The sequence below is a fragment of the Chiloscyllium plagiosum genome, chromosome 5 (genome assembly GCF_004010195.1).
Source record: "Chiloscyllium plagiosum isolate BGI_BamShark_2017 chromosome 5, ASM401019v2, whole genome shotgun sequence".
Lineage (NCBI taxonomy): Eukaryota > Metazoa > Chordata > Chondrichthyes > Orectolobiformes > Hemiscylliidae > Chiloscyllium > Chiloscyllium plagiosum.
The window spans coordinates 11,359,622-11,380,271 of NC_057714.1; the positions used below are offsets into that span (position 1 = coordinate 11,359,622).

At 40.2% G+C, this 20,650-nt stretch overlaps 1 protein-coding gene across 1 annotated transcript in view; it reads left to right on the forward strand.

Annotated features, from left to right (window-relative positions):
- Positions 1 to 20,650, forward strand: part of dnah5 (dynein, axonemal, heavy chain 5) — a 337,850-nt gene that overhangs the window by 110,638 nt on the left and 206,562 nt on the right. Inside the window, exons 17-23 of the mRNA XM_043689617.1 lie at positions 1,755 to 1,900; positions 4,841 to 5,009; positions 5,525 to 5,767; positions 6,694 to 6,884; positions 6,973 to 7,066; positions 8,582 to 8,724; positions 20,336 to 20,537. Of these exons, the coding sequence (XP_043545552.1) occupies positions 1,755 to 1,900; positions 4,841 to 5,009; positions 5,525 to 5,767; positions 6,694 to 6,884; positions 6,973 to 7,066; positions 8,582 to 8,724; positions 20,336 to 20,537 (1,188 nt within the window). The remainder of the gene's footprint in view (positions 1 to 1,754; positions 1,901 to 4,840; positions 5,010 to 5,524; positions 5,768 to 6,693; positions 6,885 to 6,972; positions 7,067 to 8,581; positions 8,725 to 20,335; positions 20,538 to 20,650) is intronic.

Below are 20,650 nucleotides of genomic sequence, written 5' to 3' on the forward strand. Positions count from 1 at the left end.
AACTATCGGGTCCCCAATTACTACTGCTCTGCTCTTCTTCACCCTTCCCTTCTGAGTAACGGGGACAGGCTCCGTGCCAGAGATCTGAGCCCCGTTACTTACCCCTGGTAAGTCATCCCCCCCACAAGTATCCAAAACGGTATACTTGTTCTTGAGGGGAGTGGCCGCAGGGGGTCCCTGCACTGGCTGCTTCCTCCCAGTCCCCCTCACTGTCACCCATCTATCTGCCATCTTTGGAGTTACTACTTCCCTATAACTCTGATCTATGACCCCCTCTGCCTCCCGAATGATCCGAAGTTCATCCAACTCCAGCTCCAGTTCCCTAACACGGTCTTGGAGGAGCTGGAGATGGGTGCACTTCCTGCAAGTGTAATCGGCAGGGACGCCGATGGCATCCCTCACCTCATACATGTTGCAGGAGGAACATTGCACTGCCTTCACTGCCATCCCTCTAAAGCTAACTTTTATTTAAAAAAAAACTGGGTCTAAAGAATACAACAAGCAAAATTCAGCACTTACCTACTTACCACAACAGGTGTTATTATTAGGTTAGAGGAGGAGGGCGGGTGGGAGGCACTACCCGTGTAGTGCCTCGGGTTCCTCTCCTTCTGCCTCTCTATCCTACAGCCTCACAGTAAAGTATGTCTTCACCCATGTTAAACTCTTCCATAAAACTACGAAGTCCATGTCTTAGCACAACGACAAGGAGTCAAGTGAGTGTTCAAAATGTTCCTGGCATGGGGCAACCTCCACTATGGCCTAAGCCACCATGGAACTCTGGAGGAGAACATATCATGCAGGTTATTCAATTAGTTTCTTATCATTTACAAAACTTCTAACCATCTTATCCAGTGTGCATTTCTTTTGATGGTATTACTATGAGCATTTCTCTATTGATCCCTAAGTCCAGTAATGTTGGTAACAGGTAATCTGTTTAGCTACTGTTGGTGATTCATCTAATTCAAAGTAGTAATCATGTACTCATAAATATGTTTAGATACATATTGCATTCACTGTTCTGCATTTGTGTCCAGTCACTATATATGGATGGACATGGGGCATCATGCAAATCATGAAATCCCTGATTGCTATGATACTTTCTACTAGTTATTCCATCCATTATTGATTAACTTATCTTCAGAACTGTGTATCTTAAACTAATAAACCAAATCTTCTGCATGAAGGAGTGTGTGTTTTAACGTTTGTAGGTCCACCAACTTATTATCAAATAATTACTTCCTTTGCATTCCTGGAGTCAATGGAGGAGAGAATGACTCTTGATGGGTATCTTACAACAGTAACTATTGTAAAGTGTTTATAAAATTTTCATGCCTCTCTTGAACTCAATTTCAGGACACAAGTTAATCCGAAAGAGTTGGTTTGTGTTCATGAGACTTGTTGACCAGTTTTCTTCAGAAATATCTTTAACAGGCCTTCAGGTCGTAGACAAGCCAAATGTTAGGACTGTAGCATCAGCTGGCTCATTTCAAGATTACATGTCCCCTACTGATCGCTGAAGCTAAATACCCAACGCATAAGGGGTATTTTTCTAGATAAATCTGGGTATAACGATTGAGTGCAGATCCAAGAAAATGTCCTGAAGAGATCAGTAGCTTTTTTGCATGGTCTATAGCTGTGTCTTGTACCACATCAGCAATGCTGCATCTAGTTTGAATAATTGCATTTTGAAAATTATAAATGGTCATTTGATAAGAATTGCTTGTTGTTTTACCTATTTGTATGACAATTTGCAGACGAACTTGAACTTCTGTTGAATCGTGTGAATGATTTGATAGAATTTCGTATTGATGCAATACTTCAAGATATGAGCACAATACAATTATGCAAACTACCAGAGGAAGAACCCATTGCATGTGAAGAATTTGTACAGGAGACTAAGGTCTGTATAATTTGCCTGTAAATTATCCATGTTCAAGCTAAAGAGGAAAGTGGAGTTGAAGCTGATGAGATAAGTCTTGATCATTTCAAATGACAGCGCAGGCTTCGGGGGGGATGAATTGACAACTTTTCCTCCTAATTCTTATGTTCTTATATTGGAGAACTATATAATAGTTTGATAAATTTATCTTTAGCCAAGAATTTCTTAGAAGGTATTGCTTTTATTTAACTGAAAATGAATGAGATATCCAGGCTCACATTTTACCAGCCATTGTAATTCGGCTTTGAGGTGGGAGGGCTCATAAAATGCTAGTGAAAAGAATCAAGATGGAAACACAAAGTTTTCTCATTGCCAGAGCATTTCTTTAGAAGTAGGAATAGCAGTAGCTGGAGGCAGGTAGGAATTTAACCCAAGCTGCCTAATTAATGACCATTTCATAGTCTGCCTTCATCTTAATGCCATCAGGAGAGACAACTGCTGAATTGGGATACTACCAAATATATTGAGCCTCGCAGGCTCCTTCTGGAGTGTCCTGTGGGCAGCATTGGTCATCTGCCCTGAAGGATTCACCCTTTCGATTGCCAAATCCTTTCTCTGTGACTGGTCTCAGCACAATGTGGCTTTCAAGGGTGGCAACCACTTCTTTTCTCCACAGCTGCAGTCATGGCTGTATCTATCAGTGGCATTGGCAAGCCACCGGTTCTCTGCTTGGACTAGTAGCTTGGAGAAGGAGACCACCATTAATAATGGGACACCCATTCGCAATGTGGGATCTTAATTGGCTGCCATCAGTAACACAACACATGATTGGGTCACATGTTTCATGCTGATGGTGGCACCTAATGCTTCCTGGTAAAATTTGGAGTCTTGCAACAACAGTTGATATTCATATCGAGATTTAAACTTGTGAAACATTCAAAAGCATTTCACAGAAGCTTTATAAAACAAAATAGAAATCTTAACCACATAACTTTTGGTCATCTGGCCTAGTGTTCTGTTTTGTTAAAGAGGTAGGTTTGAAGGAGAACCTCTGAGAGAAAAGAAAAGAGTGTAGAGGTTTAGAGAAGGAAGTCCAAATGTGAAATTAATGTGTGGTAGTGCGATCACTTCTGTGAATATTCATGGTTTTCATGTCTGGTCATGATTTAAAGGCTGATATAAGTACATTGACACAAGCCTTTATTTTATAACACATTGTCCTGTTGGTCCTATTAGGCCTAAAGAAAATGATGGTCAACACTCTCAAAAATCTTCGAAAGAATAAATTCCTTCTGCTTTTTGCTAAAGACAATGTCATTACTTAATCAAGTAAAAATGTAAAATATATTGAATAGTGTTTCTAGTGACAGTAAGGTTTTGGAGTTAAAAGGACACAAAATACAGATGGAAAAAGTAACAGTCTTTGGCAGCTTGTTGCTTTTAGTAGCTATACAACACTGTTTTTATTTTGTATTTGTGTAGAAGAATTACTTTCAGTATTTACTTAAGTATTTATATTTATTTATATAATCTATTTATAAAGGAACTTTTCACCTAGGAATGTTTGGTAACCATTATATTGGCTGACCAGGATGGAAGAAGGAGAAGATTATCATGTATTCATAGTACATGATTTATTTTAGATTTATTTTATTTAGATATCCTGTGTTTGAGATGATCACAATTAGTAAAGCACCAATTACCACAAAAAACTACTTTGTTGTTATTGACTACCTTAATTTCATTCATTGATCTCTTCAGAAAATATATTCAGTAAATTAAATTTACCAGGGAAATGATAATCAGGGAAACACATGAAGTGTTAAACCTTAACATTTCCTGATACTGATCTTTATTATAGCAGAAAAAAGGATGATGAAAATATTACTTAGGAATGATAGTCAGAAGCTGTAATTTGAGACAAAGGAATTGTGGTTGGGAGGGTGGTGAAGGTGCTGTATGGAGGGTTGGTGCAGACTTGAGGGCCAAATCGTCTCTCTCCTCACTGCAGGGATTCTGTGATTCTTTGAAATGTGAGGTGATTCAGTTTCGACGGTCTAGTGCAGAGAGAAGTACATAGTAACAGCAGAACGTGTAAAATCATTAACATACACAGAAATACACAGTGTAACCACTGCCACCACCGAATCGTGACAGTGGTTACACAAGTAGGTAAGCTGTCAAGAAAGCATATGACGTGCTTGTTTTCCTCAGTTAGGGCATAGAATATAAAATTAGCAAGTCATGCTGCAGTTGTATAGAACTTTAGTGAGGCCTCATTTGAATATTTTGTACAGTTCTGGTAGTCACGCTGCCAGATGGATGTGGAGGCTTTGGGTACAGAAAAAGTTTACCAAGATGTTGTCTGGTTTGGAGGCTGGGGGTGACCAATAGAAATTTTAAAAATTGAGTGGCATGGGTATTATGGACAATCTGAGTCCTTTTCTCAAGATACAGATGTCAATTACTAGGAGATCTCGCTTTTAGGTAAAAGGGGAAGTGTTTAAATGAGTTAGGTGTGTGAGGCAATCTTTTTACACCGAGGGTGGTAAGTGCCTGGAATGTACTGCATGAGGAGGTGGTAGACACAGATACAACAGTAACGTTTAAGAGGCATCGTGACAGCTACATGAATAGCAAGGGAACAAAGGGAAACAGACTGCGTGGAAAGCATCATGTGTTGGTGCATGCTTGGTGGACAAAAGGGCATGTTTCTGCACTGTAATGTTCTTTGTTGTGTTGTTATGCAAATACAAACTCGAGTATTAAACGATGCAAATATATTGTTAGTGTACATCTATTACTGTTAAGCCAATGCCAGGTGATTAAAGATGCACACAAACAGAGCGAATGTGCTTGTATTGTTTTTAGGTATAATAGGTGTGCAATTACAGTAATAAATGTCCACGAGCAACAGTACCTTTTACACTTCAGTGATTTTAAAATGTCATTTTGTAACAGGAATTGTGTGTAAAGGCTGCCCAAATACTACATTGTAAAAGTTCTTTGGTAGAGGAAGCTGCAAATGAACTTATAAATATGTTACTGGATTTGGAGTCTCCAGGTAAAGAAGGGGAGGAGGAAACATCCAAAGATAGCAGTGGAAATGTGCATCAAAAAGAATTTGATGGTAAGAATTAAAAATGTATAGAGATCAAAGGTTGGAAGCTAATGCTGTGTAGTGTCTGGCGACAGGATTATTTCAGTTTTACAGAGTAATAGAGTCATAAAGAATGGAAACAGACCCTTTGCTCCAACTACTCCAAAGTGAACATGATCCCAGACTTAAACTAGTCCCACCTGCCTGTCCTTGGCCCATATCCCTCCAAACTTTTCCTGTTCATGTACTTGCACAAATGTCTTTTAAATGTAACTGTACCTACATCTGCCACATTGGCTGCCAGTTCCTTCTACACCCGAACCACTCTCTATAAAAAGGTTGCCCCTCAAGTCCTTTTTAAATCTTAGTACAGTAACAATAAGAAGTTGCATAGTTAGAATTTTGTTAACACAGTTTATTGCAAACTATTTCCTAATTTTTTTTAAGGAAGAACAAAATGGATTATTTTATCCTGATAATTACGTAAGTATGTGGTCTGTGCAATAAAAAAAAAGAAACTATAATTGATTAAATGTCTTTTACAGCAGGAGAACGAAAAACTGAGAAACGTTCTTTCACCTATAAAGCAAGCCAGATAAGCAATGGGCCCCCATCTCCAGTCGCAAAAAGGAAGAAGAAAGATTTAATGCAAATACTAGAAGAAGAAGCACAGGAATTATTGTCCCATTTCAGCCACCGTAATGTGGATGCATTATTGAAGGTCACCCGCAACACTCTGGAGGCTATTCGCAAACGCATTCATTCATCATCACTGCTTTATTTTATAGGTATGGAGTCTGTTGATCATCTTCGGCATAAGGAATCTTAATTCTGTTACAGATTGCAAAGCAATCTCTGACACCGTCTGGGCCAAATATTGTGGTTTACCTGAACTAGTAAAGTAAATACAGACTGAGTAAGTGAAGTGGAAACAACATCAGTGAGCAGTTCAAGTGTGACACTACAGATTTAGCAGCTAATGAAAAGACAAGAAGTAATGTGAGACCATTTTCTGTCACCCTTGGACTATATAACCATAAGAATTAGGTCATTTGGACCATTGAGTCTGTATTGCCATTAGATCATGGCTGATATATTTCTCCTGCCTTCATCCTCTTACTAATTAAGAACCTATCTATCCCTGGATCCTCTTACTAGTGAAGAACCTATATCTTAAAAACACTCAATGACTTGGCATCCACAGCCCCCTGTGGCAATGAGTCCCACAGATTAACCACCTTCTGACAGAAGAACTTCTCATCTCAGTTCTATTCAGGCCTCTCAGTATTCTATAGGTTTCAATCAGATTCTGCACCCCCACATCCTTCTAAACTCCAAATACATAAAAAGAGTCCTCAATTGCTCCTCAAATGACAGGCCCTTATTCCTGGGATCACTCTCATAAATCTCTGGGCCCCTTCCAATACCAGCATTTCCTTCCTTAGATACAGAGCCCAAAGCTACTTACAATATTCCAAATGTGGTCTGACCAGAGCCTTCTACAGTCTCAGCAGTACATCTCTGCTCTTGTATTCTAGCCCTTGTATTCTAACTCTTGCTTCCATCAAAACCAGAATTATCAGCAGTTTTACAGTTCAGTTTTGTGATGGAAATAATAGTTTTTTTCTGAAGCAGTTTTAAAAAATACATAGAGAACTGTCTGATCTCTCTATGCAATTAATTTGTTCAGTATATATTTTGATTTTTCAAATAGAGAATGATCTATCCAGTAAACAGAAGCAATCAAGCCATCCCATCTTCAGAACTAACATTACACTATCTATTCCCAATATAACCATGATACCTGCATTGGATGAAGTACAACAGGCTTTAAATAAGACAGTGGAATATATTGTCAGCGTCCCAAAAGGAGTTGGCCAGTGGAGTAAAGAAAGAATTTCAAAGGTTTGTTCCGATTTTTAATGATTTTTGTCTTTTACTGGTTTAGCTATTATAATTGATTGTCAATTTTTGAATTGGTAATTGCTTCCAGAAAAAGATGAATGAAAGAAAGATTGCAGCAATGAGGCGTGGCAGCAGAGACAGTGATTCTGAAGATGGAGAAACTGCGATCAGAAGTGTTCTTGGTAATGCAGATATTCTATTGCTTCAAATAATTACAAAATTGACATAATTATTGAACTTATCAACACAACAAGAGTTATGAAAGAGTTGTTCACTGAGTCAAACTTCCATGACCTTTCCCCATAATTTAGTATTTTTCAAATTATCATAGCTTTAGATGCATGCATTGATAATATTGATAACTCCAGTCCCTTGCAGACCCAATAATCTGAGAGTTAAAATCAAAACAAACAACTTTGTCAGACAGATTGGACAGTTGCAAAGAAATAGGAGGTATAGTTAGTAAGTTTGCAGATGACACCAAAATTGGAGGTGTAATGGACAGCGAAGAAGGTTACCTCAGGTTACAATGAGATCTTAATCAGATGGGCCAGTGGGCTAAGAAGTGGCAGATGGAGTTTAGATAAATGTGAGGTGTTGCATTTTGGGAAAGCAAATCTTAGCAGGATTTACACACTTAATGGTAAGATCCTCGGGAGTGTTGCTGAACAAAGTGACCTTGGAGTGCAGGTTCATAGCTCTTTGAAAGTAGAGTTGCAGGTAGATAGGGTAGTGAAGAAGGAGTTGGATATGCTTTCCTTTATTGGTCAGAGCATTGAGTATAGGAGTTGGGAGATCATGTTGCGGCTGTACATGACATTGGTTAGGTCACTTTTGGAATATTGCATGCAATTCAGGTCTCTTTCCTATCGGAAGGATGTTGTGAAACCTGAAATGGTTCAGAAAAGATTTACAAGGATGTTGCTAATGTTGGAGGATTTGAGTATAGGGAGTGGTTGAATAGTCTGGGGCTGTTTTCCCTGGAGCATTGGAGGCTGAGGGGTGACCTTATAGAGGTTTATAAAATCATGAGGGGAATGGATAGGATAAAGAGAGAAAATCTTTTCCCTGCGATGGGGGAGTCCAGAACTAGAGGGCATAGTTTCAGGGTGAGAGGGGAAAGATATAAAAGGGACCTAAGAGACAACTATTTCATGCAGAGGGTGGTGCGTGTATGGAATGACCTGCCAGAGGATGTGGTGGAGGCTGGTACAATTGAAACATTTAAGAGGCATTTGGATGGGTATATGAATAGGAAGGGTTTGGAGGGATATAGGGCGGGTGCTGGCAAGTGGGACTAGATTAGGTTAGGACATCTGGTCGGCATGGATGGGTTGGACCGAAAGTTCTGTTTCTGTGCTGTACATCTCTATGACTTTATGACTTTATAAATAGGAAGTATTGACATCTTTTCAGTTATGCACTTAGATATTCTTGTCATTTTCACATACCTCGTCATGCAATCAAAAGTAAAACTCCTTTCACCATGTCATGCCAAAGTTAAGCTGGGACCATGAATATTTCACTTGCAGTAATGTGCCTCTTTATTCAATGTTATTTAATTTGTGATACCTAAATCCTCTCACTTAGTCATTACCAATGCAACTTATCTTAGTGTAAGTACCAAAATGATGTATATTGATTAAGTATCAACTAGTGGGTTTTAATCTCCTTTTATTTGATATCCTCTCTTTTAGATGGCAGCATGTCAGATACCTCTACATCTGTAAACTCGCTTATCCCCATCCAGATGAAGAACTACTACAAATGTGTTTCAGAGAATAAGGAGATCATTAAACTAGTATCAGTGTTAAGTACAGCTATTAATTCTACCAAAAAGGTGACTTTGCTTGGTTGTTTCAGTGGAAGAGTTTAATTTATACCGAATTTGATACATAGTTATACACAGAAAATGGTATAGTTTGCAATTTAGGAATTTATTGGCTTTATTCTACTAGAGCTAAACAGGAACATTAACCTTAAAAAATTAAATCCATGTTTTTAGATTACTTACAGTGTGGAAACAGGCCCTTCGGCCCAACAAGTCCACACCGACCCTCCGAAGAGCAACCCACCCAGACCCATTCCCCTTCACCTAACACTATGGGCAATTTAGCAAAGCCAATTCACCTAACCTGCACTTTTCTTTTGGGCTGTGGGAGGAAACCAGAGCACCTGGAGGAAACCCAAGCAGACACAGGGAGAATGTGCAAATTCCACACGGACAGTTGCCTGAGGCGGGAATTAAACCCAGGTCTCTGGCTCTGTGAGGCAGCAGTGCTAACCACTGTGCCACCGTGCCACCCCATGTTTACTATGGGATAACCTCAGTGATAATTATATAATATCCTTTAGGTTTCTACAGCAAATTGGACAATTTCTAGTTAATTATAATGTCAAATTTTTAAAAAGATCAGAAGATAGTAGAAGGGGATTTCACTAACAAGTGAACTGTAACATAGCCATTTCGAGATGTAAAGATTATGTTAAATTACCATTTGATCTGATGATGAAGAATTGATCCGTTCACTTGCAAGAAGATTCATGGTGAAACTCATGACATTGTGTAGACAACAATCTAAAATAGAGGGACAGCCATAGATGATGAAAAAAAATGAGAGTATTGGTTGAATGTGTTGAATTGGTTATTTTAAAAAACATTATCAAGTGATATTTGTGTTTGAATAAGGAGAATTAAAAAGCAGTAACTTGAAAGAGTTTGATTTAAATCAGAATGTAATACTGGAGCATGGTAGATTTAAAATTGTGTTCGTTAGTTTTAGAATTGATTTAGTGCAAGAGAACAGTGGAAATTACTGTAAGCTGCATTCTATGGTGTTGGAGTCTCTGGAAGCAAAAAAATGACCAAGACAAACAAAGGTATCACAAACAAAAGAAAGGTACTGTGGATGCTGGAGACCTGAAACATAAGAGCAAGTGTTGGAGAAACCCAGAATGTCTGGCCAAGTGCCAAGTGCCTTCAGATAGACTTTGCTAAAGCAACTGTTGGAGTCAATTTATATAATAATAGGAGGGTAAGGTTTCTGGAGCTACTGCTGCAAAAGAAGATTAACCCATGACCAGAACCAGTCAAAAATTTCAAGGAGTTAGTTAAGTATATCTAATGATGTGGCATGGATAACGATGTTCTTCTGGAATTTCTTTGACCGTCCTAGAGAGACTAAAAGGAATTTGCCAGCGATTTTCTGAAAAAAAAACACAATTTGCATTACTTCCCCTCCTTGGAAGAAGTTGCACAGCCTCACAGATGAATGAGCAGTGAAGGACCTAGCAGTTTTTCCTCAACTTTCTTTTCTCAAATTCCAACCTGTTTAGTGCAATTATTATCACCCGTTTAATTGTTTAATTGACATTATTACAGATAATTTGATTTTTTAAAAGGTTTTCAGTGTAATTCTATTTATATAGAAATGAATTATATTACTAAAAGGTGTTTAGACGTTTTTTTCTAAAGCAAATTTTTCTTGACTAACCGTTTTCACTGACAACATCCTGGATGTTCACATTGACCAGAAACTGAAGTAGATGAGCCATCTACTCTGGCTACAAGAGAATGTCAGACCTTGTGAATTCTGAGGTGAATAACTCATTCCGTGACTCACAAATGTGTATCTGCCATCTACAAGGTGCAAATTTGTCGTGTGAGGAATACTCCCCACTTGCCTGGATGAGTGCAGCTCAAACAACACTCAGGAAGCTTGACACCATCCAAAATAACGCAACCTGCTTGATTGGCACCATACTCCTCACCTTCAACATGCATTTAGTGTTGTGCAATGAGGCAGACCTGATAAGGGAGCTTAAGGTGAAGGACCCTTTAGGAAGCAGTGATCATAATATGGTTGAATTTACTCTGCAGTTTGAGAGAGAGAAGATAGAATCAGAGGTAATGGTATTACAGCTGAACACAGAGGCGTGAGGGAGGAGCTCGGTAGTATTGATTGGGCGAGGAGCCTAGCAGCAAAGACAGGGGAACAGCAATGGCAGGATTTTCTGGGAGTAATTCAGGAGACACAGCAGAAAATTCATCCCCAAGGATAAAGAAGCATGATACAGGGAGGATGAAACAACCCTGGCTGACATGGGACGTCAGGGATAGCATAAAAACAAAACAGAAAGCATATAATGTGGTGAAGGGCAGTGGGAAACCAGAGGATTAGGAAGCTTACACAGACCAACAGAGAGCAACAAAAAAAGGGAATGAGGAGGGAGAAGATTAAATATGAGGGTAAGCTAGCCAGTAATATAAAGGAAGATTGTAAGAGTTTCTTTAGATATATAAAGGGCAAAGAGAGGCAAAAGTGAACATTGGACCTCTGGAAAATGACGCTGGAGAGATAGGAGTGGAGAACAAGGAAATGGCTAAGGAACTGAGTAATTATTTTGTGTCACTCTTCATGGTGGAAAACAGGAGTAATATTCAAACAATTCACGAGAGTGAGGGGGCAGTGCTGAATATGGTGGCTACAACCAAGAAGAAGGTGCTAGAAAAACTGAATGGCTTGAAGGTGAATAAATTACCTGGACCAGATGGACTACACCCCAGAGTTCTAAGGGAGATAGCTGAAGAGATAGCAGATGTGTTAGTGGTGATCTTTCAGGAATTGCTAAAATCAGGGAAAGTTCCAGAGGACTCGAAAATCACTAATGTGACACCCCTGTGTAAAAAGGGAGTAAGGCAAAAGACGAAAAATTACAGACCAATTAGCCTAATTTCGGTTATGGGTAAGATTTTGGAGTCAATTGTGAAGGATGAGATTTCTGAGTACTTGGAGGTGTATGGTAAAATACGGCAAAGTCAGTATGGTTTTATTAAGGAGAGGTCATGTCTGACAAATCTGTTACAATTCTTTGAGGAAGTAATGAGCATGTCAGAACAAGGAGAGCCAATGGATGTTATCTACCTGGATTTCAAGACTGTCTGGCAGAAAGCAGAGAGTGGGGATAAAAGAGTCTTTCTCAGGATGACAGCCAGCGACACGTGGTGTTCTGCAAGGCTCAGTGTCGGGACCATAACTTTTCACTTTATGCATTAACAGTCTAGATGAAGGAACTGAGGGCATTCTGGCTAAGTTTGCACATGATACAAAGATAGGTAGAGGGACAGGTTACATTGAGGAGGCGGAGAGGCTGCAAAAGGATTTAGACAGGTTCTGAGAGTGCGCAAAGAAGTGGCAGATGGCGTAAAACATGGAAGAGTGTGAGGTCATTCACTTTGGTAGGAAGAATAGAGGTACGGACTGTTTTCTAAATGGGGAGAAAATTCAGAAGTCTGAAGTGCAAATAGACTTGGGAGATCTATTCCAGGCTTCTCTGAAGATAACCTTGCAAGTTGAGTCAGTAGTTAGGAAGTCAAATGCAATAATGGCATTTATTTTGAGAGGACTTGAATATAAAAGCAGGAATGTACTTTTGAGGCTTTATAAGGCTCTGGTCAGACCACATTTGGAGTATTGTGTGCAGTTTTGGGCCCCATATCTCAGGAAGGATGTACTGGCCCTGGAGCATGTTCAGAGGAGGTTCACGAGAATAGTCCCTGGAATGAAAAGCTTAACATATGAGGAAATTTTGAGGACTCTGGGTCTATACTCGATGGAGTTTAGAAGGATGAGGTGGGATCTAATTGAAACATACGGAATATTCAATGGCCTGGACAGAGTAGATGTTGGGAAGCTGTTTCCATTGATAGAAGAGACTAGGGCTCAAGGGTACAATCTTAGAGTAAAGGGAAGACCTTTTAGAACAGAGATAAGGAGACACTTCTTCAGCCAGAGGGTGGTGAATCTATGGAATTTATTGCCACGCAAGTTTGTGGAGGCCAGGCCATTGAGTATATTTAAGACTGAGATAGGTTCTTGAAGGGGATCAAGGAATACAGAGAGAAAGCGGGAGACTGGGTTTGAGAAACTTATCAGCTATATTAAATGGCAGAGCAGACTCGATGGGCTGAATGGCCGAATTTCTGCTCCTATGTCTTATGGTCATTCCCTTTACCACCAATGGCTGTAGTTTGTACCATTTAGAAGATACACTGAAATAATTCACCACGACTCCTCTGGCATCACCTTGCAAATTCATGACCTTTCCATCTAGAAAAACAAGGGCAGCAGAGACATCGTAGCACTAACAACTCCAAGTGCCCTTAAAAACCTACCCAGCCATGACTTGGAATGCTCTCACCATTCCTTCTGCGATACTTGGTCAGCTCCTGGAATTGCCTTCCTGACAACATTCTGGGTATTTCAGAAGGCAGCTCATCACCACCGTGGCCAGGGTAATAGGATACGCAATAAATGCAGACCTAACCAATGATGGCCAAAGCCCATGAATTTAAACAAAAGCTGATATTGAGGTTTCCCTTTACTCCACAGAATAAAATGTATAGACATGAATTTTGGAATAAAAATAATAGTGAAATTGGATGCTGTTGTTGTCACTACACTCTGAAACTTACAGCAGCTTCGGATGTTTGTTAATATTGTTCAGTTTGGAACTCGGATGTTGCAGTCAGTGATTTTATGTTTTTCCAGATGTGTTCCTCCCAGAATGCAATCAATTGGAAAGCATTGATTTGATGGGAGCTTTGGCTCTGCAGGGAAATTTTACGGAGCCTGCAAGTGCAGGAAGTGTGGCATTCTGAGTGCCCAAAGTATTAGAGCTGTGAAATTTCAATTTCTAAGTGAATGTTGAGATGCAGAGGTCATGCAGGTGACCTATTTGCTGTGTGTCAAGCATTATGATGGCCTGTGATGGGAACATACTTGTAAAATGTTTGCAAGTCATGAAATCTCATGAGTGTGAAACAGTTTTTAATGAAATCCTACTCTGAGGAAAATGTCAGTGTTGTGGCGAATCTCCTGATTATCTCAAGGTAGGTGCACTAGTTGGCTTTGTGCAGCAATATACTTACCACATCAAATACCATCTGCTACACCTGTGGCCGGATATACAGATCCAGCATTGGATTCAGCTCAGTCCCCACAATGCCAGAGTCATCCTCGTCCTGAGGGGCTACAGTGGCTCAGTGGTTAGCACTGCAGTCTCATAGCACCAAGGACTCTGGTTTGATTCCAGCCTCCAGTGACAATCTGTGTGGAGTTTGTACATTCTCCCCGTGTCTGCATGGGTTTCCTCTGGGTGCTCCAGTTTCCTCCCACAGTCCAAAGCTGTGCAGGTCAGGTGAATTGGCTATGATAGATTCTCTGTAGTGTTCAGGTTTGTGTAAGTTAGATGCATTAGTCAGGGATAAATGTGGTGTAATAGGGTAGGGGGAATGGGTCTGGGTGGGTTACTCTTCAGAGGTTCAGTGTGGACTTGTTGGGCCAAATGGCTTGTTTCCACACTGTTGGGAATCTAATCTAAAAAAAACCGAGGGACATGAGGATGAAGTTATTGGTTCTTGTTTAACGCACCTCAACTCAGGAGCAGCAAGGTGAGACAGAATTAAGAGGGTGGGGAATGGTGGAAGGGGGTGGGAATGGTGGAAGGGGGTGGGCATGGCAGAATGGAAGACAGATTTGGGAAAGACAGAAGTAGGGTTGCGAGCATGGAGGAGTGAAGTGAGAAGGACCTAGTATCCTGGGTATGGTGGAATTTATGGTGGGGGCAGGCAAGAAAATGAGGAGCTTTAAGAGCACTGTCCAAGCTTTGTGGATATCTGACAGGGTCGTAGCAGGACATTGAGTTTATGTACAATATTTGAATTATCCCCGCTGAGAATGATCTTGACTAATGACCTTGCATACAAAAAGTGGATCAACTGGGTCTGCAGTGTAACTGTATCCTACAAAGTGCAAGTACAAACTGGAAATTTGCATGAATATTCAATACAGAATGAACAAAACTAAATACCACTATGTACAGAATCATGTTTTTGACTTAGCATCAGTTTTGTTTAGTTTCATGGAGGGTTTCTCTCCATGAGACCAAACAAGGTTTCTCACTGCATCTAATCAAACTGACCTCATTAAATACCTACCCCACCTGGGTAGCACCCATCTGGTCTGATTTTACCCCCATTTTGCCACTTTAACTGGAACATCTTGCCACTGTCAGGATGTCGCTGAATGGACTGGCACTCTTGGCACCAGTGCCATCTTTAAGAGGTCATTGTACGCTGAGGTGAGGACTGTTAGTCCAGAGCTGCTACTTACATTTCCTGATATTTGCCCAGATATGTCAGAGAATAGAAATTCGTGTTCCACTTAGCAGGAAGGGATCTTCAGGTTCTAGCAGGTAGGGTGGTACGGAGGTGGGATGTCCTGTATCCCCATGGCCAGCAGAGGAGGCCATGACACCAGACCATGCCAACCTTGTTCGAAGTCAGTGAAGTCAGTGAGGTCTCAGCTGTTTGGAGGAATGCACAGCATGTAGGAAAAAGGCCAGTGTCCTTCTACAGTGTTTACTCTGATACTGCAAATTCATTATATCTCTGTTACTGTACCCACTTCCCCCTACCACTCATGCTTATACCACTCTCACTATTGTCTGCAACATCTTCCCTCACTTGCTGTCATCTGCTCTTGAATGCACTGATCATTCTGCATTGCGTACTGACTCGCTTGGGTCATCTCCCCACCAGCAGCAACAGTAACAGATGTGGCACCAACTTTCATCTTACTTAATACCAGCTCCTATTTCACTCCAGGAAGACAGCAGCCCACAATTGAGCAGATAGGGTCAGGATGAGCAGTGAGCTGCCTGAACTTTGGCTGCTCACTTTTGATGATGAGAGGACAATGACTTTGACTGCACCAAGTGTGTGACTGATTATGTCCTAGCTTGTTGACTGGTGTTGGAGGATGCCTTTGACGAACTGTCCCAGGAACCTCTGACTGAAGACTATGCTCCTTGATTTGACTGAGGACTGCTGTAAACCATGGCGAGTGTCCTCGTTTTATGTCTGTGCCAAATATTAAGGCAATAAGCAGTACTGACAAGGCAGAGATGTTATGAGCATCCAGGTAGGCTCAAAGTGAGTGAATATTCCAACACCAAGTGAATAACCCAGAAAGAATTTATTATTCATTAGTTTATTTTATCTATGATAACCACTTCCAGTTCCTCAGACCTGTTCCCAGGAAACTGCTGACCAGCCTTGCTGGTTCCCACGTTAACTGATGTTATTAATTTTTTTTCATTTCAGGTGAGGACCCTTAGATCTGTCTGAATATCTGTTATCATTATACCATCTCCCAAGAAACCAATGTTTGACCTCACCATCCTTCCAAACCACCCATTCAGCTCCAATCTCTTATTCTTTCTAAAGCTTTCCTAAATCTTTGCCCATCTTTCCAGGACATCTCCATTTCTCAATCCCCTTAATTATATTTTGTTCCTATCATGTTATCAAAAAGGTTTTTATTGAAGCCATAGATGACATTCTGTGTGACTGGGCCATGAGTTCATCCTCATTCTTCACATCCCATTTTTAGCATTTGGCATAGTTGACCATACCATCCTCCTTCTTCAATGTATTACATTGTCAAAGTCTGTGAACCTATGTTCTTGTAATTATGAATTGGAGCAGTATTCACTTGGTTCTACTGTCTCCTGTCTAATCATTGCCATTGAATCACCTGAAATGGTTTCTTTTCCTATTCCTGTCAGTTATGACTGGGGTCTTCCAAAAATCTCTTATTTGTCCCTCTTCTATTTCTCATCTACATACTGATTCTTGACAACATCATCGAAAACACATTCATTTTCAAACGTACACTAATGACACTGAATGTTGCCTCACTATCATCTCTCCCAACTTCTCCTCTGTCTTTTAATTAAAATACTGCGTGTCTGAGATCCCGTACTGGACAAGAAGTGTTCTTCAATTATATATTCAGAAGACCAAAGCCATTGTCTTCGTCTCTGCTGCAAATTCCATTCAGTAGCTACTGACTCCATCTTTCTCCTTGTCAATGATCTGAGGTTGACAAACGCTGTTCACAACCTGTACATTACATTTGATCCTACAATGAATTTATGGAGTATCACACTGAAATCGCATTTTTCCATATTTATAATATAGCTTGATTCCATCCTCTCTCTCCAGTTTGCCGGCTGCTGAAACCTTCATTGATGCCAATGCCAGTGCTGGACTTCCCGTTCCTACAAGCTGGAGCAACTCTTAAAAACTGAACTGTCAATGTCCTAACATGTATTTAGTCCCTTTCACTCATCACCTTTGTGCTCACTGCCCTACAATGACTCCTCATTGTTACACCTCAATTTTAAAATTCAAATTGCATCATTGCCTTGCCACTCTATATCTCTGTGATGTCCTCCAATTCCACAACCCTCTGTATCGCTAACCTCCTCCAGTCCTCCTCATCAGCATCTGGGACTAGTATTAAAGAATATAGGAATTAAGATCATCACCATCACTAAAGAAATAGTATTGGATAAACTAATGGGGCTAAAGGCAAATAAGTCCCTTCGCCTTGCTGCCTTGTCTCCTAGGATACTAAAAGAAGGATCTACAGTGTTAGTGGAAGCATTGGTTATAATCTTCCAAAAATCTGGAGAAGTACCAGAGAATTCAAAAACGACCAATGTGACATCCCTACTCAAAAAGGGAGAGAGGCAAAAAGTGGGTAACTATCGGCCGAATAGCCTAATGTCTATTTTTGGAGAAATGTTAGAATCAATCATTAAGGAAAATACAGTAGAATATTTGGAAAATCATAATCTATTCAAGCAGAGGCAGCATGGCTTAATGAAAGGGAAATTGTGTCTGAATAATTTATTACAGGTTTTAGAGGAAGTCTCAACCAGAGTGGATAAAGAGGAACCAGTAAATGTGTTGTATTTGGATTCCAGAAGGCTTTCGACAATATACCTCCTAAAACATTGTCATGATGAGACCCAACATTGGAGATAGTGTATTGGCATAGATAGAGAATTGACTAAAGGTCAGGAGTCAGCATGAGGGAGGGATGCAGCAAGGAGCTTTTTCAGCTTGGTGACTCATGGCCATTGGGATTCCACAGAAATCAGTGATGGGACTTGGAGAAAGCAAGTGAATGTACTGTAGCTAAATTTGCAGACAGTGCAAAAATAGATGGAAAGGCAGGTTGCGAGAGGGGAACAGACAGTTTGTGGAGAGATATTGATGGGTTAAGTAAATTAGGCAATAGGTTGGCAAATGGAGTATAATGTGGGAAAATGCGAAGTTGTTCATTTTGGAAGAAAGAACAAATGAATAGAATATTATTTTACTCGATAAAAACTGCTGAAAGCTACCCCCAAACTTGTGCACAAAACACAGAAATCTAGCACACAGGTGCAGCGTGTAATCAAGAAGGCTAGTGGAATTGTGGCCCTTATTCCAAGGGAGTTGGAATATGAGAGTAGGGAAGCTTACTGCAACTGTATAAAGTGCTGGCGAGACCACATCTGAAGTCCTGTAAGCAGTTTTGCTTCCCTTATTGAAGGAAAGATATAAATTCTTTGGAGGCAGTTCAGAGAAGGTTGACTCAAATGAGGGATTGTCTTATGAGCGAAGGCTAAACAGCTTGGGACTACTCATTGGAGTTTATAAAATTGAGAGGTAATTTCATTAAAGCAAATACGATTCTTATGGGGCTTAACAGGATAAATGCTGAGACGACGTTTCCCCTCTTGAGAGAGTCTAAGACCAGAGGTCATAGTCTCAGAGTAAAAGGGCGCTGATTTAAGACAGAAATGAAAAGGAATTTCTGCTTTGAGGTTGTCACTCTTTGGATTTCCTTTCCACGGAGAGGCTGCGGGGCAGATTCCTTGTGTATACTTAAGGCTGAGATAGATACATTCTTGGTCAGGAAACGAATTAAAGGTTATGGAGAAAATGCAGGGAAATGGACGTAAGGACCGTCGGCTCAGCTTTGATCCCACTGAATGGTGGAGAAGGCTTGAGGGGCCAAATGACCCACGCTTGTTCATGCTTATCATCATTATTATATATTAAAATCCTTGATTTTAATTTTATGATAGTGCCTCCAGCTGGCTAAAAAGCCTTGTAATCTGAAATTCTCTCCCCAAATCTCTCCCCTGCTTCCCTACCCTCATTTCAGATGCTTCTTGGAAAGAAAGACTTGTCAATATGTTACTTTTTTTTCCCTGAGCACCAGACATCTCGAAGTGTTTTTTTTGGTCTATAAAGTATTCTCTGAAGAGTAACCACTGTTATATAGGAAGTTCCTCAGTCTAGTTGCACAGAGCTAACTCCCAGAAATAGCATTGTGATAATGACCATGATGATTTGTTTTTGTATAATGCAGAATAAATATTAGTTAGGATGCTGGAAATAATCAAACTGCAGTTCTTTGAAATAGGGTCATAGGATCTTTTGCATTGACCAAACATTGACATTATGCCTTGATTTAACACCTCGCTGAAAAGATGGTATTGAAACCAGAACCTTGTAAATCAGAGGCAGGTTTACCCCCAGATCTGATATACGGCCTTTTTGCCAAACCTTTTAGTTATCCTCTCTAACAACACCGTATGTGTCCATGTATCAGATGTTTGCTTTATGGCACTTCCTTGAAGCATTTTGGGGCATTTTATCCACATCAAAGGCACAATATAAATACTTTTTTTCCCATCTTTTGTTTATAACATGTTTCAAAACATTTGTTGTCAAACCTAGATTTGGCAGCAACTATGGTAATGAATTGATCTAATGTGATTTAATAATTTATATCACTGCAGTAGCCTGAAATGTTTGAAGACTAATGGGCAGCATGGTGGTACAGTGTTTAGCACTGCTGCCTTACAACACCAGAGACCTGGGTTCAATTCCCGACTTAGGCAACTGTGTGGAGTTTGCACATCCTCCCCGTGTCTGCGTGGGTTTTCTCCGGGTGCTCCGGTTTCCTCCCACAGTCCAAAAATGTGCAGGTTAGGTGAATTGGCCATGCTAAATTGCCCGTAGTGTTAGGTGAAGGGGTACATGTAGGGGAATGGGTCTGGGTGCGTTGCTCTTTGGAGGGTCGGTGTGGACTAGTTGGGCCTAAGGGCCTGTTTCCACACTGTAAGTAAATAATCTAATAGGTACATAAGATTAAGGTGTTCTTGATATGTTTTTGTAAAGTGAGGAGTTAAGCATGCCCATCAAAAGAGAGGATTAAGATGTTCCAAAAAATTTCACAAATAGTAATTATTTTGAAGCATAGCCTCAGTTGTTATGCAAGGACCCAGTTTTTATCCAGCAACATCTAACAAATAGCAGAGTCAAAGAACCATTTAAAATGTTGTTGTTTGAGGAATAAATGTTGACCAGGACATCAGAAGGATATAGCAGCTCAACTTTGAACAGTGCCAATATTCACCTGAACAAGTCAAATGGTCTCAAACCATTTTAAAGTGAACTTCATGATGCATCAGTTGACTTGCAAGCATAACAGTATTTCCTCTGCCCCATATGCTAATTGTATTTCTCACCTTACTTTAAGGAGGTTCTGACTGCTCTGGATCAATTCAAATGTTATCACCATATCTGGCAGCAAGAGAGGGAAGAGGCCATTCAAGACTTTATGAAACAGAACCCTCTGCTATCTGAGTTTGAATTACAGGTTCTCTACTACCGGGACTTGGAATCAAAGATAAATTCTGAGCAGGAATACATTTGCGTTGGAGCATTAGCCCTTTACACTGGTAAAGCAATCAAAAGTACTTGAGTTCAATAACAGTCTGCTTTATTGAAACAAATTTTATACTTTTTCTAAAAGGAAAAGGCCTGTCAATGTGCATTTTCTTTAATTTTGTTC